Consider the following 27,678-nt stretch of genomic DNA (forward strand, 5'->3'; position numbering starts at 1 on the left):
GAGAGAGAGAGAGAGAGAGACAGACAGAGAGAGACAGAGAGAGACAGAGAGAGAGACAGACAGACAGACAGAGACAGACAGAGACGAGACAGACAGACAGAAAGAGACAGAGACAGAGACAGAGAGACAGATATCTTGGAAATGCATTTTCCTTCATTCTAAAAATAAGAGAGGCTCAAATCGATTTTAGATATTTTTCCCTTTCAATATTATAAACTCATGTTTAACTTTATTGTAACTTAATACAGATGTCATTCACATTTGTAGATTCACCAAAATTAGTGCGATTTTCACGAGCTGAAACTTGGTGGGCGGAACGTAACCCAATGGCTAAGCGCTCGCCTAATGCGCGGTCGGTCTAGGATCGATCCTCGTCGGTGGACACATTGTGCTATTTCTCGTTCCAGCCCATGTACCACGACTGGTATATCAAAGGATGTGGTATGTGCTATCCTGTCTGTGGGATGGTGCATATAAAAGATTTCCTCTCTAAGACTATATGTCAAAATTACCTAATGTTTGACATCCAATAGCCGATGATCAATAAATCAATGTGATCTAGTGGTGTCGTTAAACAAAACAAACTTTAACTTTATAAAGTAAATCTTAATGATATATCATTGTTTGTTTTGTTTTGCGGTTCTTGTTTGTTTTGTGGGGGGTTTTTGTGGGGGGAATGGGAGGCAGGATCAATCGAGATAGTTTGAGCGTAGGAACGAATCATCCCTTTATCTGACCCCAGTGCCCCACGACCTGTGTATTAAAAGCAGTGGTATGTACTATCCTGTCTGTGGGAAAGTGCATATAAAAAATATCTTACTGCGAATGTAAAAATGTTGCGGGTTTTATTCTAACATAGAAACCGGCTTCAGTGGTGCCGTGGTTAAGCCATCGGACATAAGACTGGTAGGTACTGGGTTCGCAGCCTGGTGCTGGCTCCCACCAAGAGCGAATTTAACATTTCAGTGGGTAGGTGTAAGACCACTACACCAACTTCTCTCACACTAACCACTAACAACTAAACACTAACCTTCTGTCCTGGACAGGAAAGTCAGATAGCTGAGGTGTGTGCCCAGGACAGCGTGCTTGAACCTAAATTGGATTATAAACATGCAAATAACTACAAATAAATTAATGAAGAATAAAATGTTCGACATCCAATAGCCAATGATGAATAAAACAATGTGCTCTAGTGGTGCCGTTAAACAAAACAATTTCCATGCTGTTTATTGCATGATTTTATAGTGCTCTAGAATATTATACCACGACAAGTGCGATGAAGGAAGGAAGAAATTTATTTAACGACGCACTCACCACATTTTATTTACGGTTATATGGCGTCGGACATATGGTTAAGGACCACACGGATACTGATAGAAAAAACACGCTGTCGCCATTTCATGGGCTACTCTTTTCGATTAGCAGCAACGGGTCTTTTATATGTACTATACCACCGACAGGATAGCACATACCACGGACTTTGATATACCATTCGTGGTGTACTGGCTGGAACGAGAAATAGCCCAATGGGCCCACCGACGAGAATCGATCCTAGACCGACCGTGCATCAAGCAAGCGCGTTACCACTGGGCTACGCCCCGCCCCCACAAGTGCAGTGAATAACATGGCAAAACAACTGGTATGTGGTTCCGTACTTATTGCATACCAGCTTTCTATTTTATGATTAACAAAAGTTTAATTAAATAGCACAACTTAGTTCTATCTGGAAAGTGGAGGATAAAACGCACAGGTAGCTGTATACAGTTAGCTCCCTTGAACGAGTTCGCTTGTTGGTTTTGCTCAAAGGGCCTCGGTTGTGTCGTGGTTAAGCTATCAGACTATCAGACATAAGGCTGGTAGGTACAGGGTTCGCAGCCTGGTACCAACTCCTACGAGTTTTAACGATTCAATGGGTAGGTGTAAGACCACTACACCCTCTTCTCTCTCACTAACCATTAACAACCACTAACAACTAACTCACTGTCCTGGACAGACAGCCCAGATAGCTGAGGTGTGTGCCCAGGACAGAGTGCTTGAACCTTAATTGAATATAAGCACGAAAATAAGTTGAAATGAAAAGAAAAAAGGTTTTTGCACAGTTCCATGATAGAATGCTAATTATTTGGAATAGGAAGTAAATTCTTGAGCTTAGTGATAGCCAAGGAGTTATTTTTACAATAACAATTGGTTTGTCAGCAGCAGTGCAAACGGTTTAGCGGTAATGAGATTTGATATTCATACACCGGGTTTTCCTTGTGACAAAAGTCGTGCGTGATCATTTTGGGTAATTTTCAAACAAGCTGATATTACTTATAATATTGTAAATGCTTCTAATAATAATATATTAACATCTACTATATATAATGGAAACATATATACATTTAAAATTATAAAAAGGAACTTCAAAATGTGTGATATGTGTGAACTCCAGCTTGGGTGTGGTTTGTATGGGAGTGAATATTTGTCAAAAAAGCACCAAAAAGCATGCAGTTTGGAAACGTTATGATGAAAGTAACACAAACATTTAACTAAAAGTATTTAAAATAAGTCCTCTTTATGATTATGACCCTTTTTGTCATTTCCTTTTTGTAATTTGTTTTTTTTTAAAGGGACAGTCCTGAGTTTGCTGCAATGTTAAGATGTCATCGACTAACAGAGACTTTTTAACGATTGTAATTATATATCAAATATATTTTTTTACATAAAATATTAGTGGCCGTATATTAAATGTGTTTCTGATCGTTCTAATATTTGTACTAGGTTAAATTTCATTTTATTTCCCAAAGTATTATTTTCTCGTATGTACGAAATTATTTGGAGACAAAATCCAGTTTGGAATTCTTACAAATATTAAGACGACCAGACACACATTGAATATATAGACAATGATATTCTAAACAAGAAAATATTTTTAATATGTAAGTTTAATCGTAGAAATATTTTATTAGTAAGAAACATTTTACAATGCAGCAAACTCAGGACTGGTGGGCAAATAGGATGTCGTGAGCCAGTATTGCATAAATCTCAGCTGAAGATTTAAAAGTAACTACCTATTAGCGACCTGGCTAGGGACAATGTCATGACGTCATTGAGTGCAGACGTTACTACGCATGCGAGATTTTGTATTACACATACACACCTTCAATAAAAACATGTTTTTATTGGAATGTCTTAAGTGTCTTTAATACTATAATGAGATTAAATGTGTACGTAATAAACTCCTGCACACGCGCCTGATATCACACAGGTAAAAAAAGAAGGCAGGAATTTTTTATTTAACGACGCACTCAACACATTTTATTTACGGTTATATGGCGTCGGACATATAGTTAAGGACCACACAGATATTGAGGGAGGAAACCCGCTGTTGCCACTTCATGGTATGTGCTATCCTGTCTGTGGGATGGTGCATATAAAAGATCCCTTGCTGCTAATCGGAAAGTGTAGCCCGTGAGGTGGCGACAGCGGGTTTCCGATCACAACTATATGTGTGGTCCTTAACCATATGTCCGACGCCATGTAACCGTAAATAAGATGTGTTGAGTGCGTCGTTAAATAAAACACTTTCTTCCTTCGAGACACACTTTCATTTCATTTCAACTTATTTTCGTGCTTATATCCAACTTAGGTTCAAGCACGCTGTCCTGGGCACACACCTCAACTATCTGGGCTGTCTGTCCAAAAAAAAAAAAAAAAAGTTTTATTTAACGACGCACTCAACACATTTTATTTGCGATTATATGGCGTCAGACATATGGTTAAGAACCACACAAATTTTGAGAGGAAACCCGCTGTCGCCACTACATGGGCTACTCTTTCCGATTAGCAGCAAAGGAACTTTTATATGCACCATCCCACAGACAGGGTAGTACATACCACGGCCTTTGATATACCAGTCGTGATGCCCATCGACAGGGATCGATCTCAGACCGACTGCACACCGAATGAGTGCTTTACCACTGGGCTACGCCCCGCCCTGCCCCGTAATTTTTGGTGAATATGGTTAAGGACCAGATTTTGAGAGGAAACCCGCTGTCGCCACTTCATGGGCTACTCTTTCCGATTAGCAGCAAGAGATCTTTTATTTGCGCTTCCCACAGGCAGGATAGCACGAACCATGGCCTTTGTTGAACCAGTTATGGATCACTGGCCGGTGCAGGTGGTTTACACCTACCCATTGAGCCTTGCGGTTCGGAGTCGGTGTCTGGATTAAAAATCCCATGCCTTGACTGGGATCCGAACCCAGTACCTACCAGCCTGTAGACCGATGGCCTAACCACAACGCCACCGAGGCCGGTTGTCTGTCCAGGACAGTGGGTTAGTTGTTAGTGGTTAGTGAGAGAAGAGGGTGTAGTGGTCTTACACCTACCCACTGAACAATTATGAACTCGCTCTGGGTTGGAGCCGGTACCGGGCTGCGGACCCTGTACCTACCAGCCTGTAGGTCGATGACTTAACCACTGCGCCACCGAGTCCGGTACTGGGCTGCGAACCCTGTACCTGCCAGCCTGTAGGTCGATGGCTTAACCACAGCGTCACCGAGGCCGGTTTTTAGACACACACACACTAGTTTAACGTGCCCATATACCACTAGGGTTTCGAACACGCCCATCCCGAGTCCGACCTTCGATAACCACATTAAAATGGGCAGAATTTTGAAAATAGTAATTAATAAAAAAAAGTTAATAGAATAAAAAATAAAAATAAAAAGGTTCCAAGCCAAAAATAAAAAAGAATTGACTGCTCGGCCGAATATTTATATAATTTGGAGCATTTTAGAAGGACAGTCCAAAATTAAATAAGAGAAAGAAGAGAGGATCGGACTATTTAATAATGTTTTTAAAAAAAACGTAATTTCGACATAAAATTTTGAACGTCGATCTAAAAGTTTAAAGTCCGATCTATATGTCCACGCGAGTGGCCTCGTTAAGGCCGTTTGGGTGCACAGCTTAAAAGGGACGAGATGGGTTGCATCCCGTCAAGAAAACCCCTAGATAGACAGTCGATAGACGTTGAAGGTGTAGTGCTGTGCTGAAATACAGATCTTGAGAAGCCGGATCCGTCTGAACGAGAGAGAGAGAGAGAGAGAGAGAGAGAGAGAGAGAGAGAGAGAGAGAGAGAGAGAGAGAGAGAGAGAGAGAGAGAGAGAGAGAGAGAGAGAGAGAGAGAGAGAGAGAGTATCAGACTAGGGTATAGTCCAGTCGTCATGGGTTGGTATAGTGGTGCGGACGGGCCCGACTCCGGAGGATACGAGATGGTATCACTATAAAGCAAGGTAAAGTCTAGAAAAAGAGTAGTAGGGGCCGACCCCGCTTCCTATTTCTTCTTAGAGTGGGGCGGTCAATCTTCCAGTGCTGCTAGGACAGGCTCGGACATGTAGAGACTAAACGCGAACAACCGTGGCGTTCTGCAGAATGGATGTCATACGAGTCACGAAAAAAACAAGTCGACAGTCAGACGGAGAAATGATGTGGAGGCAAGGAAATTAGCTAAAAAAGAATCCAACCTGGTGGTGCAGGCTGTCGAAACGAGAAGCGTTCCAGCGTTCAATCAGTTCCAATGGCCGCATACATCCCAGTAGAAAACTTCATTTCGCTGACAAAAACAACGAAATGAAGGACCCCCAAGTCGAGCACACGAAAGCACGTGCAGTGTGCACAAGCGAAACAAACACGTCTTACCGCGTTGAGCTCCAGACTGGGAATGACAAAGTTTGAAACAAGCTATTGAAGCCCGAGGTGCGACCTATTAAACCTCGCTCGCTCAGCAGCGCGTGACGGGACCTCGGGCCACGCGCTACTCTCGCGTCATGTCTCGTGTGTAGTTCATGGAACGTGGTCGGGGACACTGCGCGAGACGTGGTTCTGGATCATCGCGCACACACCACGTCGACCAACAGGATCCCGTCATTCTTCGCTAGGGAACACATAACAGATATTGTAAGTGTGCTGGAATGTGTTAATAGATTTAGTACATTGTGACACAGTCATATTATTAAATTGTTTTTAAACCCTAGCACATTTAAATTCAAAGAATTGCTTGAAGGGACATTACTGAGTTTACTGTATTTTTAAAGATGTTATCGACTAACAGAGACTTTTCAACGACTGTGATTACATATCAAATATATTTTTTTTCTGCATAAATTATTAGTGGCTGTATATTAAACGTGTTTCTGATCATTCTAATATTTGTATTAGGTTAAATTTCATTTTATTTCCTAAAAATGTTAGTTTTTTTCGTACGTACGAAATTATTTAAAGACAAAATCCAGTTAGTGCTTCTTACAAATTTTAAGACGACCAGAAACACGTTGATATTCTAAACAAGAAAATATATTTAATATGTAAGTTTAATCGTAGAAATATTTTATTAGTCGGAAACATCTTACAATGCAGCAAACTCAGGAATGTCCCTTTAATTGTAATAGAATATAAGCACCGTCCGTAAAATGTCAAAATTCATTGATGAAATTACAAGTAAATTCTGTAAACGACAGACAGCCATCTTCAATATCATTTGATACTTTTAAAAATACTGATATGTAAAAATATCTCTGATATTTGAGTGTCTTGTCACCATGTGTCTTCATTTTAAAATATGTATATAGCTTTTTAAAATTATGTTTGTGTATATTCTATTCTACAAAGACCTGTTGTCATTTTGTCACTGTAAAATGAATGAATGAATGAATGAATGAATGAATGTTTAACGACACCCCAGCACGAAAAATGCATCGGCTATTGGGTGTCAAACTATGGTAATGCAAATAAATAAAGTGATGATCAACATCAATATAAAAATTCAAGGTTTAAACAAAAACAGTGTAAAGAACTGTGTAAAAATACAAATACAAATATCACAGAATTTTACGGATACTGAATTTTACTCTGCTGTATTGGCCATTCTCAAAGAGAATGTTACACCCCTGCACCACGGTGAGGTTACAGCACGCGCAGGGGTCACTGTAAAAAGAAAGAAAGAAATGTTTTATTTAACGACGCACTCAACACATTTTAATTACGGTTATATGGCGCCAGACATATGGTTAAGGACCACACAGATATTGAGAGAGGAAACCCGCTGTCGCCACTCTCAATATTTGTGTGGTCCTTAACCATATGTCTGACGCCATATAACCGTAAATAAAATGTGTTGAGTGCGTCTTTCAGTGTTAAAGATTAAAATTTGGGGGCAGTATCCCAGTTGGATACTAACATTTCAAAATCTGGTATCCCACCTGAGAATTTATTATTATATGGTATTCCGGTGTTCTTGAAGTCTGGTATCCAAAATTAAATTCTGGTATCCCCGGGATATCGGGATACCGTTAATCTCGAACACTGTCTTTAAATAAAACATTTTCTTTCTTCCTTTACCAAGATTATGATGTGAGTATTCATGAGATCAAAAAGCCACGCCCCTTATTTCTGACTACTGGAATGTGTAAGCGGTTTCGCTGTTACACGCGGTGTACAGTTACGCAGCAGCTGCCTGTAGCCAGATTTCTGCACAGCACAAAGAGACCACGACAGTCTACTTCGTGTGAACCCGCTCAGGTTCCCTCGTTATCCACGGACGACTGACAACGAACGAAGTTGTCTAAACTCTCGGTGACTCTCGGGCAGAAGCCGTAATATACCAGCATTATGACCGAAAACTGCCGAAGTTTTTACTCCCAGTCACTCGCAGCACGGCACAAGACATAATATCAGCATGCATGGCCGGAAACCGGAAACTGCCGAAGTTTTGACTCTCAGTAACTCACAGCAGGGCCGAGAATTGCCGAAGTTTCAACTACCGTTGACTCGCAAAGCAGATCGTCTTGCATTGGCCGAGAGCCGACGATTCCCGTTGACCACAGAACGATAGTCCGCGCGCCGCAGGCAGACGACAGTGTTTTGTTACGTTCCGCTCGTCCAGTTCAAATGGATTAAAAAGTCGAGCAAACTGGTTGGTGTGTGTTTTCGCTAAAGGGATAGAGATAGAGAGGGGGAGAGAGATTTGGAGATACGTGCTTCATCGGGGTAAGAGCAGACGGTGTACAAAAGAAAAAAAAGAAGGCGAAGAAAGTTTGTGTAGCAGACGACCTTGTTTAGCAGACGTCTACAATGGAATTTACTACTCTGGTGTTTCAAATGTTTTTTTATTGAAGACTAAATGTTATTTACGACGTGAAGCTTTTGGTAAGCCAACTGGATAGTGCTTTTGTAGCTAAAAACGGATAGAGATTTACCCTTAGGGGAGGAAATCAGACGGCGCGGAGAAAGACTTAGTTTAGCAGACGAGCGAAAAGGGAATTCATTATGTCCTCGTTTTAAAAATATTTTTACTTAAGACTGGGTTTTATTTGACCAGACCATTTCATAAGATGTTGTCTGGAGTTTAACGGTTCTTTGTTGCTCACGGATGTGTTTGGTGACTAAGTGCGTATGTGTTAGTCCAGCAACAGACCTTCCAGAACAGGTACGTAATCCACGTGCAAAGTGATGGTTCATGTTCTTGTTCGTGTTATTTACGGCATAGGTGCTGCCGTGGGGACGTCCTTTAATTCTTTAGGTTAGTTTTGTTTAACGACACCACTATGGCACATTGATTTATTAATCACCGGTTATTGGATGTCAAACCTTTGCAGGCTTTGGTAATTTTGACACAATTATAGAGAGGAAACCCGCTACATGTTTCCACTAGTAGCAAGAGATCTTTTATTTGCATCATCCCACAGACAGGATAGCGCATACCACGGCCATTGGTATAACAGTTGTGGTGCACTGGCTGGAACGATTTAATTCTTTAATGCACGTGTATAAAGGAAGTACACGTGACTTACTAATACGAATGTTTTGAAGAGGGTGTGGCAGTTTAAGTGCCACCCACCACCACGACCAACGACAAGTTAAAGAATAGTGCACCACGACTGGTATATCAAAGGCCGTGGTATGTGTTATTCTGTCTGTGGGATGGTGAATATAAAAGATCCCTTGTTGCTCATCGGAAAGAGTAACCCATGGAGTGACACGGTTTCCTCTCGTAATATCTGTGTGGTCTTTAACCATATGTCTGACGCCACATAACCGAAAATAAAATGTGTTGAGTGCGTCGTTAAATAAAACATTTCCTTCATATCCATCAACAATTGAAACTACTAGACTTTAAAGGGGCAGACCCTAGTTTCAGCCTGTAAACAATGAGCAAGTTTATTTAATCTACAAACATTTGGATATGATTATAGCAGAGAAGCTAAAGTCTGCGATGTTTAAAAAGGGAAATACCGTCAAAAATAACTTGAGCTTGTCTCATGAACCATTACTTCTTAGACGAACGTGCGTTTAAAAAACAAACAAACTAGGGTATGTCCCTTTAATGGTTGCAGAAGTAATCCATTGTCAGTTGCAAATTATATCAGCACTGTATTTAATCGTTGTAGCCGATATCCTATACATGTAGTAGTTTCATCCTTTGTTACAGGACCTCTAGAATTTTTATAAAATCTACTAGCCATGGTGTCGGTAATTTGTTTTAAGTTAACAGTTTCGATTAAACATCCACTAGCCCTACTTTATTTCAAGTAAATACAATTTTACTAAAAGTAATAATTCGATATGTCACCCAAAGAGGGAGATAGAGTTTAAAAACTATTAAGATTGGGTGGGTGTGGAAGTGGGGGCAGGATTTTCATATTTACAAAATATACTAAAATGCAGCATTTGACAACTATTTTTTTCACTAACCGCTGGGCATGGCAATAGTAGTTATTTACTAGCACAACACTGAATACCACTAGCCATGGGAGTGGAGCTACTATAATCTAGATGCCCTGTGTCAGTTGCAAACGATATCTGCATTGTATCTAGTTGTTGCTTCTGATATTCTATAGTACTAGTAATAGTAGTTTCATCTATTGTCATTTGCAAACGATATCTGCACTGTATCCAATGGTTGTGGCCGATATCCTATAGTAGTTTCACCCTTTTTCAGTTGCAAACGATATCTACACTGTATCTGTTCGTTGCAGCCGATATCCTATATATAGTAATTTCACCTTTTGTCAGCTGCAAACGATATCTGCACTGTATCTGTTCGTTGCAGCCGATATCCTATATAGTAATTTCACCCTGTGTCAGCTGCAAACGATATCTACACTGTATCTGTTCGTTGCAGCCGATATCCTATATAGTAATTTCACCCTTTGTCAGCTGCAAACGATATCTGCACACGAAACATGTCGTATACCCTCAGGATAATTCGGAATGTTTTCAAATTATTTTCAAATCACTGGCATGATTCTGCAAGTAAGGTTTTGATTGGTGGACATGAGCTCCAACTGGCTGCTGTTAGATCCACATGTAAAAGTGGAGCTAATTTTAATTAAATTGTATCTTCACTTGATTGTAACCAATACCATCACTTGATTGTAACCGATATCATCACTTGATTGTAGCCGATATCTTCACTTGATTGTAACATATCATCACTTGACTGTAGCCGATATCTCCACTTGATTGTAACCGATATCATCACTTGATTGTAGCCGATATCTTCACTTGATTGTAACATATCATCACTTGACTGTAGCCGATATCTCCACTTGATTGTAGCCGATATCATAACTTGATTGTAGCCGATATCATCGCTTGATTGTAGCCGATATCTCCACTTGATTGTAACCGATATCATCACTTGATTGTAGCCGATATCATCACTTGATTGTAACCGATATCTCCACTTGATTGTAACCGATATCATCACTTGATTGTAGCCGATATCTTCACTTGATTGTAACATATCATCACTTGACTGTAGCCGATATCTCCACTTGATTGTAGCCGATATCATAACTTGATTGTAGCCGATATCATCACTTGATTGTAGTCGATATCATCACTTGATTGTAACCGATATCTCCACTTGATTGTAACCGATATCGTCACTTGATTGTAATCGATATCATCACTTGATTGTAGCCGATATCCTGTTTTTGTTATAGTTTCAGACGACATCCGTGTCAGCTGTCAGCTCTTAACGAGAGACATGGATGAGAAGCGACTGGAGCTGGACCGAGAGGAGCGGGATCGCGGCTGTGTGACGGACGGGCGACACCGACGCTTGTATAGACGGCGGACGACTCGCTGTGACGGACGCATCTGGATCTTCCTCATCCTCGGATTCTTGATGGTCGTCTTCGGGGTCATCATTGGCGGGATGTACCTCAACATCCGGGCGCTCACAGAGTCCCTGCAGTACACGGAAGTACTGCCGACGTACGTCACGGCTGTAACGGTAAGTGGTCGGTAAAACTCTAGCGGCATAGATGTATCCTCTTTTCCCTCTGTTCTTTTTTTCTTTCTCTCTCTCCCCTTTATTTGTGTCTCTCCCCCCTCCCCTCTCCGTGTCTGTCTGTCTGTCTGTCTGTCTGTCTCTCTCTCTCTCTCTCTCTCTCTCTCTCTCTCTCTCTCTCTCTCTCTCTCTCTCTCTCTCTCTCTCTCTCTCTCTCTCTCTCTCTCTCTCTCTCTCTCTCCAAACGTTTTAAGGGGTGTGATATATATTTTGTTTTATTACTAGGGTTAGGGTTAAATAATAATTTCGCCGAAAAGAAACTTCACAAGGCTGTTCATCGTTTGATGCTGTAACAATGAAACATCCAGTGGTCGTAGTCACCGTCGTCCGGTTGTAATTACGTCTAATCATGATGTAATTATCTGCAGTCGAGTCACATTTAATTATGGTAGTTATGTGTTCTTAGTTGTGCGTATTGGGGTTGACAAAAAAGAAAGGACCGGCCTCGGTGGCGTCGTGGTTAAGCCATCGGACATATGGCTAGTAGGTACAGGGTTCGCAGCCCGGCACCGACTCGGTGAATAGGTGTAAGACAACGACGCCCTTTTTGTCTCTCACTAACAACTAACAATTAACAAGTAACCCACTGTCTTGAACAGACAGCCCAGCAGATAGCTGGGGTGTGTGTGTGTGCCCAGGGCAGCGTGCTTGAACATTAATTGAATATAAGCACGAAAATAAGTTGAAAGAAAGAAGAAAGAAAAAAAGGTCCAGACCTCGCTTGGAGCGGTTAGTCTAAATTAATCGACAGTCATATTTAATGACGGTAGTTATGTTTTCTTTGTGGTGCGCAGTGGAGCGGTTAGTCGGTCTGATCTAGTGTATTTGCCGTCATTGGGTGCCTTGTATTAATTTAGTTTTTAAAAATAAATGTGCTACGCTAAACCTGGAGGGATTTTACACCCCCCACTCCACCCCACCCCCACCCCCGAAAATGCCACTGACGTGTCGGTATGCTGTCTGGTCTGACATGTTGTGACTAATTGTTCTCGTTACAGATTGAGTAATCGGGGGGGGGGGGGGATTTGTTGCCCGAATCGCTCCACACGGTGCTCCTCTTCTTTGTTAACCCTGTTGGAATGTTCCTGTTTGTTCAGCTGTCTAACCTTTATTAACGCCATCCCGACGAAACGGGTTTTCTGTCATTAACATAATTAATGTTATGATGTCAGCGACACAGCAGCAATATTTTCCTATTAACAATCTTGACGTTATGACACAAGTTCTGTTTGTAGAGAAAGTGTATTTGACAGTGGACGTGGATTGGATGAAACTTCTTTTTTTCTCGTTGGCCAAACATAACTCGAAACTACCAGCATTTTATTCTATTCTATTCTTATTCTTATTCTTATTCTATTCTTATTCTTATTCTTATTCTTATTCTTATTCGTATTCGTATTCGTATTCGTATTCGTATTCGTATTCGTATTCGTATTCGTATTCTTATTCTTATTCTTATTCTTATTCTATTCGTATTCTTATTCTTATTCTGCTCTGTTCCTGCTCCTGCTCCTGCTCCCACTCGTATTCTATTCTATTCTATTCTATTTATAATACACCTCTTTAAAACTGAAATATCTAGTAGGCCTATAGGCCTATTTGTAATATTTAATAATTTAGAGGATATCATTAACTTCCATTTTCTTCCAGTAAGGTGCATTTATTTATTTATAATACACGTTTAAAACTGAAATATATAGTATGCCTATAGGTCTATTTTTTATATTTAATAATTTGGAATATGTTAACAACTTCTGGGGTGTTTTTTCCTGTAACGTACATTTGTTCGAGTTCCTTTAAATGCAAGTTACAGTAATATATAGGTCACATTAAAACACAGGTTTAGTGAAGTTGACACCTCGTGGCAGGGCGCTGTTTAGTTCTAAAAATAACAACGGAACTTTCCTGTTGCTTTTCTCATCTGTAGCGTTATCAGTTACTCAAGTGTTGTGTTATCACGGTTACTCAAGTGTTGTGTTATCGTAGTTACTCTAGTGTTGTGATATCAGTTACTCTAGTGTTGTGTTATCAGTTACTCAAGTGTTGTGTTATCAATTACTCTCGTGTTGTGTTATCAGTTACTCAAGTGTTGGGTTATCAGTTACTCAAGTGTTGTGGTATCAGATACTCTAGTGTTGTGTTATGTTATCAGTTATTCAAGTGTTGTGTTACCATAGTTACTCAAGTGTTGTGTTTGATAGTGTTATCGTGGTTACTCAGGTGTTGTGTTATCGTGTTTACTAAAGTGTTGTGTAATCGTGGTTACTGAAGTGTTGTTATTGTGGATATGCAAGTGTTCTCCTCGTTTACTCAAGTGTTGTGGTTATTCAAATGTTGTGTTATTGTGGTTATTCAAATGTGTTATTGTGGTTATTCAAGTGTTGTGTTACCGTGGTTATTTAAGTGTTTGTTACCGTGGTTATTAAAGTGTTGTGTTACCGTGGTTATTCAAGTGTTGTATCATCGTGGTTATTCAAGTGTTGTGTTACCGTGGTTATTCAAGTGTTGTGTTACCGTGGTTATTCAAGTGTTGTGTCTATTATATTCCTGATTCTTGTGCCCTCTTCACCTTTTTAACATTTCATCCCCCAATAATTTAGGCTAGTTCCGGCCCACACCCTCTCCAGCCTAAAGCCGCAGTATCTGTTGATATTCTCTAAATGTTTACATCCCTCATCCCTCATCCCCCACCCAAGGCTACCCCCTCCCCAAGCTGTGCAATCTTCAAACAGATGTTATCTATCAGTTTGAACGCTGACTGTAAATAGCCTATCTTACAAATTCACGGGGGTATGGTTGGGAAGGGGGATAGGATATACAGATACAGATGTAGAGACAGATAGCTTTAGTATTATACAGACGGAAAATTATCTTATTTTAAGCATTTGGTTTGCAATTAACGAAACTTCTGCTCAGCGAGCTAAACTGCCTTTAGCGACAAGAACACACAAAACAGAACGAGTACTTAGCTGAGCCCTAACTGTACTTTAATTACTGTACATTTGGCTTTTCAACAGCTGGAGGTCGCGGGTCGGAGGCCAGAGGTCAAACTTTCTTTATCTGTATTGATGCATGTGTGGCGACATTTGATACGCGCGGGGGAAACCGCTTCTCTCGGAGCGTGGGAAAATCGTGAAACACGTCTGCTAGGCCGACACGACGCTTCACGCGCTCATGAGATTCAGATGGCGCGCGCGAGCCACCTTCTCAGAAGACGTTACGAGCGAAGATTAATTTCTCTCTTTTTTTTCTCTTTTTTTTTTCTCTATTTAAAAAAAAAAAGTTTTTCCATTTTTAAAAATTCGTTTTTTGGCGAAAAAGGCCCGTAGGAACGATATATTTGTATTGGTATGCGTGCGCGCGCATTTTCTAATTGAAGGGGCAGATTCTCTAGGGGTGTTTGTGGGGGCACAGGCCATATTATTCATTTATATGGAGAAGGACCAAAAACTTTACGTTTTCATCCGCAAGTGGGTGGGTCTGTGAAAGTAAGCAAGTAAGCATGGCCATAGGGACCATGCTTCCCCTCCCCATTCATACATCTTTCCTCCCCCCCCCCCCCCCATCTCCTTTTATATTTGTATGTCACCCCATAACACGTGTGGACAACAATGTTGCCCCCCCCCCCCCCCCCCCCCCCATTATAAAATTCTGGCTACACAATGAGGGAGGAAAAACATTAAAAAAAAGTTCTTTGACAGATCCTTGATTTCGGATGACGATAATTAACTGTTCATATCGTTAGGCAATTAACCCAGGTTTTTTTTTTTTGTATACGTCCGTCTATGATGCGTCGTATTATGGTATGCCATGGCGTTGTCCGTCCGTACGTTAGTCTGTTAACTTTTTCTTGTCCAGACCATATCTTGCATCTGGATGCATACAGGACCATCAAACCTCACATGCAGGAACAACTTGGGATAGGTCACTGTGACCTACTTTTCACGGGCCACTGCACATAACGGTAAATCCTTGTCCGGACCATGTATCTTGAAAACAGATGCATACAAGACCATCAAACCTCACATGTAGGAACAACTTGGGATAGCGGTATGTCACATACATTTACTAGGTCACTGTGATAACGTCATTAATCAGCTCCTTCTCCAATAGATATAGTATCATCAGTAGTTTGGTCCAAAACAAACCGTCCATCCATCCAATTGCACAAAAATTTCACATAATTAGATTTGAATGATACCCGTAACATATTCATTAATATCTATGCTTTTCCATCAAACTCCCGACGGACGTAGCATGTACCTCACCGGTACTCTTGTTATCAGTAGCTTATGGTGAATGAATATTAGCTACATATTATATTCAGGGCCCAGGGGTGGGGTTAGTTTCCCCGAACATCCAAATCCAATCTTACGAAAATTAATATGAAATGGTTTGATCCTACAGCGCGGCCATCTCAGGCGAGCGCTCTACCGACTGAACGCGTCCGTGCACAGCGTTTGTCGTAAAATGAAGTCAGTCTCTCTCTCTCTCTCTCTCTCTCTCTCTCTCTCTCTCTCTCTCTCTCTCTCTCTCTCTCTCTCTCTCTCTCTCTCTCTCTCTCTCTCTTTCTCCCCTTTTTATTTTATTTTCGTGCTTATATCCAATTAACGTTCACGCACGCTGTCCTGGGCACACACCTCAGCTATCTGGGCTGTCTATCTAGGACAGTGGGTTATTTTTAGTTCCAGCCAGTAGTGAAAACTCCACATCTGGTGTAACAAAAGCCATGGTATGTACTATCCTGGGATGCTGCATATTAATGCTACTCGGAAATAATAGCACATTGCGTGTCGGAGGCGGGTTTCTCCTCTAATTATCTGTGTGATCCTTAACCATATGGTTGACGCCACATAACAGTAATTAAAATGTGTTGAGTGCGTCGTTAAATAAAACATTGCTTCCTTCTTTCTTTCATTCTATCTCTGTTCAGTGTTGGCAGTACTCATATCAGGATATGCTCATCTTTTGCGAACACCCGGTATCATCACTGTTATGATAGTGATTCACGAGTGCATGTCATCACAGCTGTACTTATTCCAATGAGCTCTGTCCTATGCTAGTTTTGATTTAGTAAACTAGTCTGGGAGTGGCAGTCCTCTTTCTGGCGGTGCAAGAGGGATGAAATATCCAGTAAAGGTTCTCCTTGAGAGTGGCTGTCCTATTATAGACGAGGCACTAGATAGATGATGATCATGATGATAACTAGTTTAACGTGCCCATATACCACCTAGGGTTTCGAACACGCCCATCCCGAGTCCGACCTCCGATAAGATCGGTGGCCTGACTCGGGATGTGTGTGGTGGGGGGGGGGGGGGGGGGAGGTGGGTAGTGTTGAAAATGGGCAGAATTTTGAAAATAGCAATTAGTAAAAAGGTTAATAGAATAAAATAAAAAAAATAAAAAAAATATTACAAGCCAAAAAAAAAAGAATTGACTGCTCGACCGAATATTTATATAATTTGGAGCATTTTAGAAGGACCGTCCAAAAATAAATAAGAGAAAGAAGAGAGGATCGGACTATTTAATAATATTAAAAAAAGAAGTAATTTCGACATAAAATTTTGAACGAAGGTCTAAATGTTTAAAGTCCGATCTATATGTCCACGTGAGTGGCCTCGTTAAGTGCGTTAGGGTGTGGAGGTTGCACTAGATAGAGAGAGAAATTCATGGAATCAATCATCCACCATTCTGCCAAATGCCCATTCGACTCAAGATTGCTTTGTGCAGAGAGCCATGTGTTACGGTTTTGTCGTTTAGATTCAGCAGCCCCACGCACCACTGACAGAAACCCGTCATCTCATTGTTATCTGGATGTTCAGTGATGTTTAAATCAACCGTGACACGACAGAGTTAAACGTGATCAAAGACAACGTCATTCGTTTGTTTCCGATTTGACGGAGTCGAGGTGTCAGGTGAAGCAGCCTGGTCTTTTAGACCTCAATAGTTAGCGCCGACCGTTGTGGCTTCACCGACAAAACACACAAAAGAAAAAAGAAGAAAACCCCACATTCCTACGGAGGGGGGGGGGGGGGGGACGTAGCCCAGTGATAAAGAGTTCGCTTGATGCGCGGTCGGTTTAGGCCGGCCCAATGGACTAATGGGTTATTTCTCGTTCCAACCAGTGCACCACGACTCGTATACCAAAGGCCGTGGTATGTGCTATTCTGTGTGTGGGATGATGCATATATAAAAGATCCCTTGCTAATAATGAACAAAACATTTGGCGGCTTTCCTCTCTATATGTCAGAAGTAAAAAAAAAAAATTGACATCCATTAGCCAATGATTAATAAGAGATCATGTTAAAGGATGTGTTAGGTCTACTTTATGAAATGCTGTGGGAGAGGGAAGGAGAGGGAGTTTGTTAAAGAGACCTTCCCTTGTGTTTAAACACTATTAAAGCCGTCTGTGATTATTTAAATGCTGTGGGAGAGGGAAGGAGAGGGAGTTTGTTAAAGAGACCTTCCCTTGTGTTTAAACACTATTAAAGCCGTTTGTGATTATTTAAAGGATGTGTTAGGTCTACTTTATGAAATGCTGTGGGAGAGGGAAGGAGAGGGAGTTTGTTAAAGAGACATTCCCTTGTGTTTAAACACTATTAAAGCCGTTTGTGATTATTTAAAGGATGTGTTAGGTCTACTTTATGAAATGCTGTGGGAGAGGGAAGGAGAGGGAGTTTGTTAAAGAGACATTCCCTTGTGTTTAAACACTATTAAAGCCGTTTGTGATTATTTAAAGGATGTGTTAGGTCTACTTTATGAAATGCTGTGGGAGAGGGAAGGAGAGGGAGTTTGTTAAAGAGACCTTCCCTTGTGTTTAAACACTATTAAAGCCGTTTGTGATTATTTAAAGGATGTGTTAGGTCTACTTTATGAAATGCTGTGGGAGAGGGAAGGAGATGGAGTTTGTTAAAGAGACATTCCCTTGTGTTTAAAGACTATTAAAGCTGTTTGTGATTATTTAAATGCTGTGGGAGAGGGAAGGAGAGGGAGTTTGTTAAAGAGACATTCCCTTGTGTTTAAACACTATTAAAGCCGTTTGTGATTATTTAAATGCTGTGGGAGAGGGAAGGAGAGGGAGTTTGTTAAAGAGACCTTCCCTTGTGTTTAAACACTATTAAAGCTGTTTGTGATTATTTAAATGCTGTGGGAGAGGGAAGGAGAGGGAGTTTGTTAAAGAGACCTTCCCTTGTGTTTAAACACTATTAAAGCTGTTTGTGATTATTTAAAGGATGTGTTAGGTCTACTTTATGAAATGCTGTGGGAGAGGGAAGGAGAGGGAGTTTGTTAAAGAGACATTCCCTTGTGTTTAAACACTATTAAAGCTGTTTGTGATTATTTAAAGGATGTGTTAGGTCTACTTTATGAAATGCTGTGGGAGAGGGAAGGAGAGGGAGTTTGTTAAAGAGACATTCCCTTGTGTTTAAACACTATTAAAGCTGTTTGTGATTATTTAAAGGATGTGTTAGGTCTACTTTATGAAATGCTGTGGGAGAGGGAAGGAGAGGGAGTTTGTTAAAGAGACATTCCCTTGTGTTTAAACACTATTAAAGCTGTTTGTGATTATTTAAAGGATGTGTTAGGTCTACTTTATGAAATGCTGTGGGAGAGGGAAGGAGAGGGAGTTTGTTAAAGAGACATTCCCTTGTGTTTAAACACTATTAAAGCTGTTTGTGATTATTTAAAGGATGTGTTAGGTCTACTTTATGAAATGCTGTGGGAGAGGGAAGGAGAGGGAGTTTGTTAAAGAGACATTCCCTTGTGTTTAAACACTATTAAAGCTGTTTGTGATTATTTAAAGGATGTGTTAGGTCTACTTTATGAAATGCTGTGGGAGAGGGAAGGAGAGGGAGTTTGTTAAAGAGACCTTCCCTTGTGTTTAAACACTATTAAAGCTGTTTGTGATTATTTAAAGGATGTGTTAGGTCTACTTTATGAAATGCTGTGGGAGAGGGAAGGAGAGGGAGTTTGTTAAAGAGACATTCCCTTGTGTTTAAACACTATTAAAGCTGTTTGTGATTATTTAAAGGATGTGTTAGGTCTACTTTATGAAATGCTGTGGGAGAGGGAAGGAGAGGGAGTTTGTTAAAGAGACCTTCCCTTGTGTTTAAACACTATTAAAGCTGTTTGTGATTATTTAAAGGATGTGTTAGGTCTACTTTATGAAATGCTGTGGGAGAGGGAAGGAGAGGGAGTTTGTTAAAGAGACATTCCCTTGTGTTTAAACACTATTAAAGCCGTTTGTGATTATTTAAAGGATGTGTTAGGTCTACTTTATGAAATGCTGTGGGAGAGGGAAGGAGAGGGAGTTTGTTAAAGAGACCTTCCCTTGTGTTTAAACACTATTAAAGCTGTTTGTGATTATTTAAAGGATGTGTTAGGTCTACTTTATGAAATGCTGTGGGAGAGGGAAGGAGAGGGAGTTTGTTAAAGAGACATTCCCTTGTGTTTAAACACTATTAAAGCTGTTTGTGATTATTTAAAGGATGTGTTAGGTCTACTTTATGAAATGCTGTGGGAGAGGGAAGGAGAGGGAGTTTGTTAAAGAGACCTTCCCTTGTGTTTAAACACTATTAAAGCCGTTTGTGATTATTTAAAGGATGTGTTAGGTCTACTTTATGAAATGCTGTGGGAGAGGGAAGGAGAGGGAGTTTGTTAAAGAGACCTTCCCTTGTGTTTAAACACTATTAAAGCCGTTTGTGATTATTTAAAGGATGTGTTAGGTCTACTTTATGAAATGCTGTGGGAGAGGGAAGGAGAGGGAGTTTGTTAAAGAGACATTCCCTTGTGTTTAAACACTATTAAAGCTGTTTGTGATTATTTAAAGGATGTGTTAGGTCTACTTTATGAAATGCTGTGGGAGAGGGAAGGAGAGGGAGTTTGTTAAAGAGACATTCCCTTGTGTTTAAACACTATTAAAGCCGTTTGTGATTATTTAAAGGATGTGTTAGGTCTACTTTATGAAATGCTGTGGGAGAGGGAAGGAGAGGGAGTTTGTTAAAGAGACATTCCCTTGTGTTTAAACACTATTAAAGCTGTTTGTGATTATTTAAAGGATGTGTTAGGTCTACTTTATGAAATGCTGTGGGAGAGGGAAGGAGAGGGAGTTTGTTAAAGAGACCTTCCCTTGTGTTTAAACACTATTAAAGCCGTTTGTGATTATTTAAAGGATGTGTTAGGTCTACTTTATGAAATGCTGTGGGAGAGGGAAGGAGAGGGAGTTTGTTAAAGAGACATTCCCTTGTGTTTAAACACTATTAAAGCTGTTTGTGATTATTTAAAGGATGTGTTAGGTCTACTTTATGAAATGCTGTGGGAGAGGGAAGGAGAGGGAGTTTGTTAAAGAGACCTTCCCTTGTGTTTAAACACTATTAAAGCCGTTTGTGATTATTTAAAGGCGCAGACCTGTAAAATATGGACACTAAGTTTAGTTAATTTACAAACCTGTAACTCATTTGGATAAAGTTACAATAGAGTGAAAGAAGAGTCTGTGACGTTAAAACAGGAAATATCCTTAAAAATAGACTAGAACTCGAATCAATAAACCACTATTTGTCAGACGCACGTGTGAATATGAAAAATGCAAGTTTTAGTACTACAAACAAAAGGATGACCAGAAACACTTCTGTTCAACGGAAATGGATAATCTAAATAATAAAATATAAGTAATGTTTGATTTCAGTGATAATATATGGTTCTAATAGTGAAAAATATGCTGTAGTGTTTAAAAACTAGGGTCTGTTCCTTTAAATTACAACCAAGCGCGCACACACACACACACACACACACACACACACACACACACACACACACACACACACACACACACACACACACACACACACACACACACACACACACACACACACACGTGAAACGTGTATATAAACCATCGCTGCTACTGCTACAAAGAGGGGGGCACACACTCCCCTGCCCCCCCCCCCCTTCCTACGTCAGTGTATATATATGTATTCCATATATATATATATATATACTCTTCAAAAGAAGAAACGCAAAACCACATTGTCGTAACATTTGGAGAATTGATTTAATTATTGAATGGTGAGTCCGATAATTACCAAATGTTGCAGGATTGTTCACAATTCACTCTAGTCCATTGTGAGTAAGTGATAGGACACACCACCAAGGTCAAGGTCATCTGGAGTCAATACCGGGTGTGGCCTCCGCGTGTGTTGACAACTGCCTGGCACCGCCTGCCCATTGAAGCAACCAGAGTACGGATGACGTCCCGGGGGATGGTGGCCCACTCGGCCTGCAAGGCTGCTGCCAGCTCGGGCAGGGTCTGGGGCTGTGGTTGTCGCTGTCGGAGGCGTCGGTCCAACTCGTCCCATAGATGCTCAATTGGGTTCAAATCCGGTGATATCGATGGCCAAGGAAGGACATTAATGTTGTTGTTCTGTAGGAAAGCCGTTGTGAGACGTGCTGTGTGAGGCCTGGCGTTGTCATGTTGGAACACTGCGTTGGCGTTGGCTATAACTGGAACGATGTGTGGCCGGAGGATCTGGTCAATGTAGCCCTGTGCATTCAGGTTGCCCTGCACGTGGACCAGGTCAGTTCTGCCAGTGTGTGAGATGGCTGCCCACACCATGACACTACCCCCGCCGAATCTGTCCACTTCCTGCACGCAGTTTGCCGCATAACGTTCACCACGACGCCTATACACGCGACATCTTCCATCATGACGTCGGAGCAGAAATCGGGACTCGTCACTGAACCACACCTGTCTCCATCGCAGTTGAGGCCATTGTCGATGAATCTGGCACCACTGCAGTCGGAGTCGACGGTGTTGTGGTGTTAAGATGACACCTCGAACTGGACGTCTGGCACGAATTCCTACCTTACGTAGGCGGTTCCGTACGGTCTGGTCGGATATCCTGCGCAAACCTGGTATTGCTGCGGCTGTGGAGGTGGCAGTAGTCAATCGTTCCCGAAGGTGGCGTACCCAGATGTAGCGGTCCTGCCCGGGGGTAGTGACCCGTGGTCGACCGGATCTAGGGAGGTCACGTGTTGATCCATGTTGCTGGTAACGGTCCCACAGTCTGGAGATGGTGCTTGGGGACACATGGAATGCCCTGGCAACGGCCGTTCTGGATTCGCCTGCGTCTAGTCGGCCGATGGCATTGTTTCTCTGCGGTTCACTGAGACGTGGCATGTCCTGGATTGTCAACTGTCGGCCAGATACAGAGGCCAGGCAAGCGAACACCCTGCACTTTTATACTGTCGGTGTTCATGTTGCACGTGCAGACAACGCACGTGCAGTGGTGACATGGTTTGCACGTGGCTGCGTTTTTGCGAATATTCACATTTTGGAACTTTATTGTACAGTAGCTGCGACTTCCATTCCCCGTCGACAAAGAAACCATGTCTGTCTCGCATACCTTAAAGCCGCACGCCCTAGTTCCATCCAGCGAAAATAAATTATAATTTTGGTTAATCTACAAACCTGTAACACATTTAGATCACGTTTTTATCAAATGGAGTGAAAAAACTGGTTTTATATCGATAAATACCATGGGAATCCCCATGTCCCAATTGCTTGAAATAATTTTGAAAGTTAGTATTCTGATGTTACCGGTAGATGTCGCTCGAAGCACAACAATGCCTACGTCACGACAAATTTCACAGAGTGCGCACAGACTTGGGGTGCGTTCCTTTCACCTGTCCTGGACATGTTCCAACTGTTCTGTCCTGGTTTTGTATCCCCTCTCCAGATATCGTAAGACTTAGCAAAAGTATTGGTTTTAAGGGTTTGTAACGTTTTGTATTGAGATACTTACTTATCTGAACTTTATTGTTAATGAAAATGTTCACGAACTGTGAAGAAAAATCTCACAAATGAACAACAAGCAAACGACAACAAATCGGATGTTCAATTGCGCGAACCGTGCACGAGAAAACAAACCGAACCAAAATGATAACGGTCGCGTGGTATACCAACGTCTGTGACATTGAAATGGGAATATCCCCTCTAAAAATAGATTAGACCTTGTCTGCTCAACGTTTTTTTCTCAGAGGCCCGTGGCTTTTTAAGAAATACGAAAAATGCATTTTGTGGTATTACAAAAACCAGGATTACCAAAAAACACTTCAGGCGAATGGAAATGTATATTCTAAATAATAAACGGTAAGTAAAGTGCAATTTTATTTGTGAAAAAAATGGTTTTAATAGCCAAAAACAACGGCGTAATGGTTAACAACTAGGGCGTGTCCCTTTAACAAAATCTTACAGTGACACTCCCTCCCCCCTAAAATCCTAACTGTAAATGCTTCTTTGACAAGATCTTGAACAGGCCCATACATTGTTCCGGGTTACCATGGCGATGTTTACTATTCACGAGATATCTCGAATTCCCTTCAGCCGGGGTGTACTTTCTACCCCCGATGGACGAGTTTTTCTTTCTCCATTTACAAAAAGACATAATGGTCGCATCCTCTTTCAAAAACACCTGTTGTCAAGCTGTTTCCATTGTCACGTGATTGTGTACAGATGAATGACGTCATTGTGTCGAGATGAATGGCCGACTGCTTTATAGTCGTGTCTACTGGCAACCTGTAGCGCGCGTTTTTAGGTCAACGGGAAGAAAGGATTCATTCAGTAATGCTAAAAGACGCGATCTCCAGATCGTTATAATAATTTAACCATTTAGAAATAGAGCATCCACATTATTATTATTATTTATTTATTTACCTTTGGCGCGTTATTCATTGATATTCTTTAAAGGGACATTTCCGAGTTTGCTGCATTGTAAGATGTTTCCGACTAATAAAATATTTCTACGATTAAACTTACATATTAAATATATTTTCTTATCTAGAATATCAGTGTCTGTATATTCAATGTGTTTGTGGTCGTGTTAATATTTGTAAGAAGCCCAAACTGGATTTTGTCTTCAAATAATTTCGTTCGTACGAAACATTTGTTAAAAAATTTTTAAGGAAGTAAAATGAAGTTTAACCTAGTATAAATATTAGAACGATCAGAAACACGTTTAATATACAGCCACTAATATTTTATGCAGAAAAATATATTTGATATGTAATTACAATCGTTAAACGGTCTCTGTTAGTTGATAACATCTTTAAAATTGCAGCAAACTCAGGAATATCCCTTTAAGCAGTCGTGGGGCAGTCAATACTCTAAACGACACATTCAATTGAGATTCATGAGGGCATGTCATCATAGATTTGTTTTTGTTTTTTTTAACTATAATTTGACACCCAATAGCTGATGTATTTTTCGTGCTGGGGTGTCGTTTAACATTCATTCATTCATTCATTCATTCATTCCATAGGTCTATTTATTCTAATGGGTTGTCTGGCCCCGTGCTTATAAACCTAAAAGTCTAGACTTTATTAATAAAGTCCAGACATTAATGTCATGGCAACGCAATTCAAATAGCATTACGTTAAAGTCTGGACTTTATTAAAGTCTAGACTTTAAGGTTTATAAGCACGGGTCCACGTGCTAGTTTTGATTTAGTAAACCAGTCTGGGAGTGGCAATCCTCTTTTTGGCGGTGCAAGAGGGATGAAATCTGTAGTAAATGATCTCCTTGGGAGTGACTGACCTGTAAACGAGGTACTAGATGGTAAAGTTAGTTTTATTTAACGACGCCACTAGAGCACATTGATTTTTTATCTTATCATCGGCTATTGGACGTCAAACATATGGTCATTCTGACACTGGTTTTTTAGAGGAAACCCGCTGTCGCCACATAGGCTACTCTTTTACGACAGGCAGCAAGGGCTCTTTTATTTGCGCTTCCCACAGGCAGGATAGCACAAACCATGGCCTTTGTTGAACCAGTTATGGATCACTGGTCGGTGCAAGTGGTTTACACCTACCCATTGAGCCTTCACTCACTCAGTCATTGAGCACTCACTCAGGGTTTGGAGTTGGTATCTGGATTAAAAATCCCATGCCTCGACTGGGATCCGAACCCAGTACCTACCAGCCTGTAGACCGATGGCCTAACCACGACGTCACCGAGGCCGGTTGAGGTACTAGATGGATTCACGGAATCGAACCACTTATTTGTCAAAAGACCATCCGACTCTGCATTGTGTAGAGATATGGGCCTGGCCCTGATCATGTATTACGGTTTGGTTGTTCAAATTCAATACGACGACGACACACTCTGCTACTACTGCCACAACCTCTACAACGGCCACCACGACAATTATGTACAGTACTACCACTACTTTAACTACTAGAAATGTCAATTCAGCTATATAAATACGTAATAAAGCTGGTATGTCGCGTCTAGTCTGTGTATGTGTATAATATAATTTCGGCGCAAGTTTAGATGGGCTGGTCTAAAATTAATAATAATTATTAAACAGTATGCATTAAGCCCATGGGAGGTACACATGATATAGCCCTATGCAATAAAATAATTATCCACACAGCGGTGTGTAAATATTCAACTTACTTAAAGGGACTAACCATTGTAAAATGTTTCCGACCAACAGAGCCTTTTTGATGACGTAACACACAAATTAAATACATTTTCTTATTTAGAATATCAGTGTCTGTATTTACAAGGTATTTGTTGTTGTCCGAATGCTTGTAGTAGCCCAAACTGGATTTTACCTCCCAATAATTTCATAAAATATATATCACGAATTGAGTGCTACAAACATTAGTATACGACCGCAAACACATTCGATATACAGACACTGGTATTCTGAACAAGAAAATGTGTTTAGTATGAAATAGTAGTGGCCAACAAGGCTCTGTTATCGCAAACATCTTACAATGGCTGCAAACTCAGGACCGTCCCTTTAATACTACATGTAGTGTAATATTACATTTGCTGTGTTCGCCAACTATGACTACTGATGCTACACTGTAACAAAATAATAATTAAAATAATCTGAAAACGCGATTGGCCGTCACTATTTTGATATTGTAAATGAAAAAAAAAAAAAAAATAATAATAATAAATGAAAAAAAAATAAAAAAAAATAATAATAATAATAATAATAATTAACGTTTGTGTTGCTTAATGATATTACCACTAAAACATTAATTAATTATAACAAGCTGTCAAATTAAACGCGAATCGGTGCCGTAGGTTCGAATCCTGTCAATTGAGACATGACGCTTTTAAATATTAAATATTAAAGCATATGATAAAATTAATATACCACGTGTATTCTGGTTACTAGCTTTTCTTTGTGTGTGATAAGCTCTAAAAATATCCACACACGGGTGTGTGTAGGTGTGTAATTATTTCACTTATAACACAGAGTTACTGAGAGTAGTGTACCATCGCATTTGCGTGTTCACCCACCATTTAATAGGTCTACCTGTCGGCTCGTGGGGTCATGCAGGAAGCGTGTTTGGTAACCTACCTATACACTGCGTCTTTTTCAAAATCACTGACCCGTGACCTGCGACAGGTGGCAGGTGCAAACGTTTTCTACTGAGATACATACGTAGATGTATAGTCCGTTTCAAACTGTGTAGGCGTGTCTTAGACACATCCGTCGGGAAATTCAGAATAAGATGTGCTCAAACAACGTAAGCGCATGTCAACTGGTTGATTGAATTGTATTGGGGTAGTGGTTAAGTCTTCTGTTTTATGTTTACGACGCCATATAGTTACGTATTTTAAACTACGGCTAATTGGTGTGTGTCCACACACACGCACGCACGCACGTACGTACGCACGCACACGCAGACAATAAAGACAGGGAGAGAGAGAAAAAAGTGAGAGAGAAAGAAAAATACAGACAGAAAGTGTTAAAGTTTGTGTTGCTTAAAGGGATATTCCTGACTTTGTTGCATTGTAAGATGTTTCTGAAAAATAAAATATTTCTACGATTAAACGTACATATTAAATATATTTTCTGGTTTAGAATATCAGTGTCTGTATATTCAATGTGTTTCTGGTCATCATAATATTTGTAAGAAGCCCAAATTGGATTTTAGGAAATAAAATGAAATTTAACCTCGTACAAATGTTAGAACAATTAGAAACACGATTAATATACAGCCACTAATATTTTATTCAGAAAAATATATTTGATATGTAATTACAATCGTTAAAAAGTCTCTTTTACTCGATAACATATTTAAAATTGCAGCAAACTCAGGAATGTCCCTTTAATGATATTACCACTAAAACATTGATTAATGAACAATCGACTATTGGATGTCAAACGTTTGGTAAGAATAACACGTAGTCATCAGAGGAAACACGTCACCTTGTTTCTTTTACCAGCAAGGAATCTGTTATGTTCATTTCCCCCACAGACAGGACAGCATATATCACGACACCAGTCGTGATGAATTTGTTGGAACGGGATAAAACCT

At 40.5% G+C, this 27,678-nt stretch overlaps 1 protein-coding gene across 2 annotated transcripts in view; it reads left to right on the forward strand.

The window, feature by feature from the left end:
• The first annotated feature begins 5,801 nt into the window (after positions 1-5,801).
• Positions 5,802-27,678, forward strand: part of LOC121373612 — a 33,625-nt gene continuing 11,748 nt past the window's right edge. The window contains exons 1-2 of one of the 2 annotated variants that reach the window (XM_041500311.1): positions 5,802-5,939; positions 10,988-11,280. In XM_041500311.1, coding sequence (XP_041356245.1) covers positions 11,032-11,280 — 249 coding nt within the window. In that variant the 5' untranslated portion in view covers positions 5,802-5,939; positions 10,988-11,031. Of the gene's footprint in view, positions 5,940-7,840; positions 8,467-10,987; positions 11,281-27,678 lie in introns of those variants that run through there. The other variant, XM_041500310.1, reaches the window with a different exon arrangement.

The sequence above is a fragment of the Gigantopelta aegis genome, chromosome 5 (assembly GCF_016097555.1).
Source record: "Gigantopelta aegis isolate Gae_Host chromosome 5, Gae_host_genome, whole genome shotgun sequence".
Lineage (NCBI taxonomy): Eukaryota > Metazoa > Mollusca > Gastropoda > Neomphalida > Peltospiridae > Gigantopelta > Gigantopelta aegis.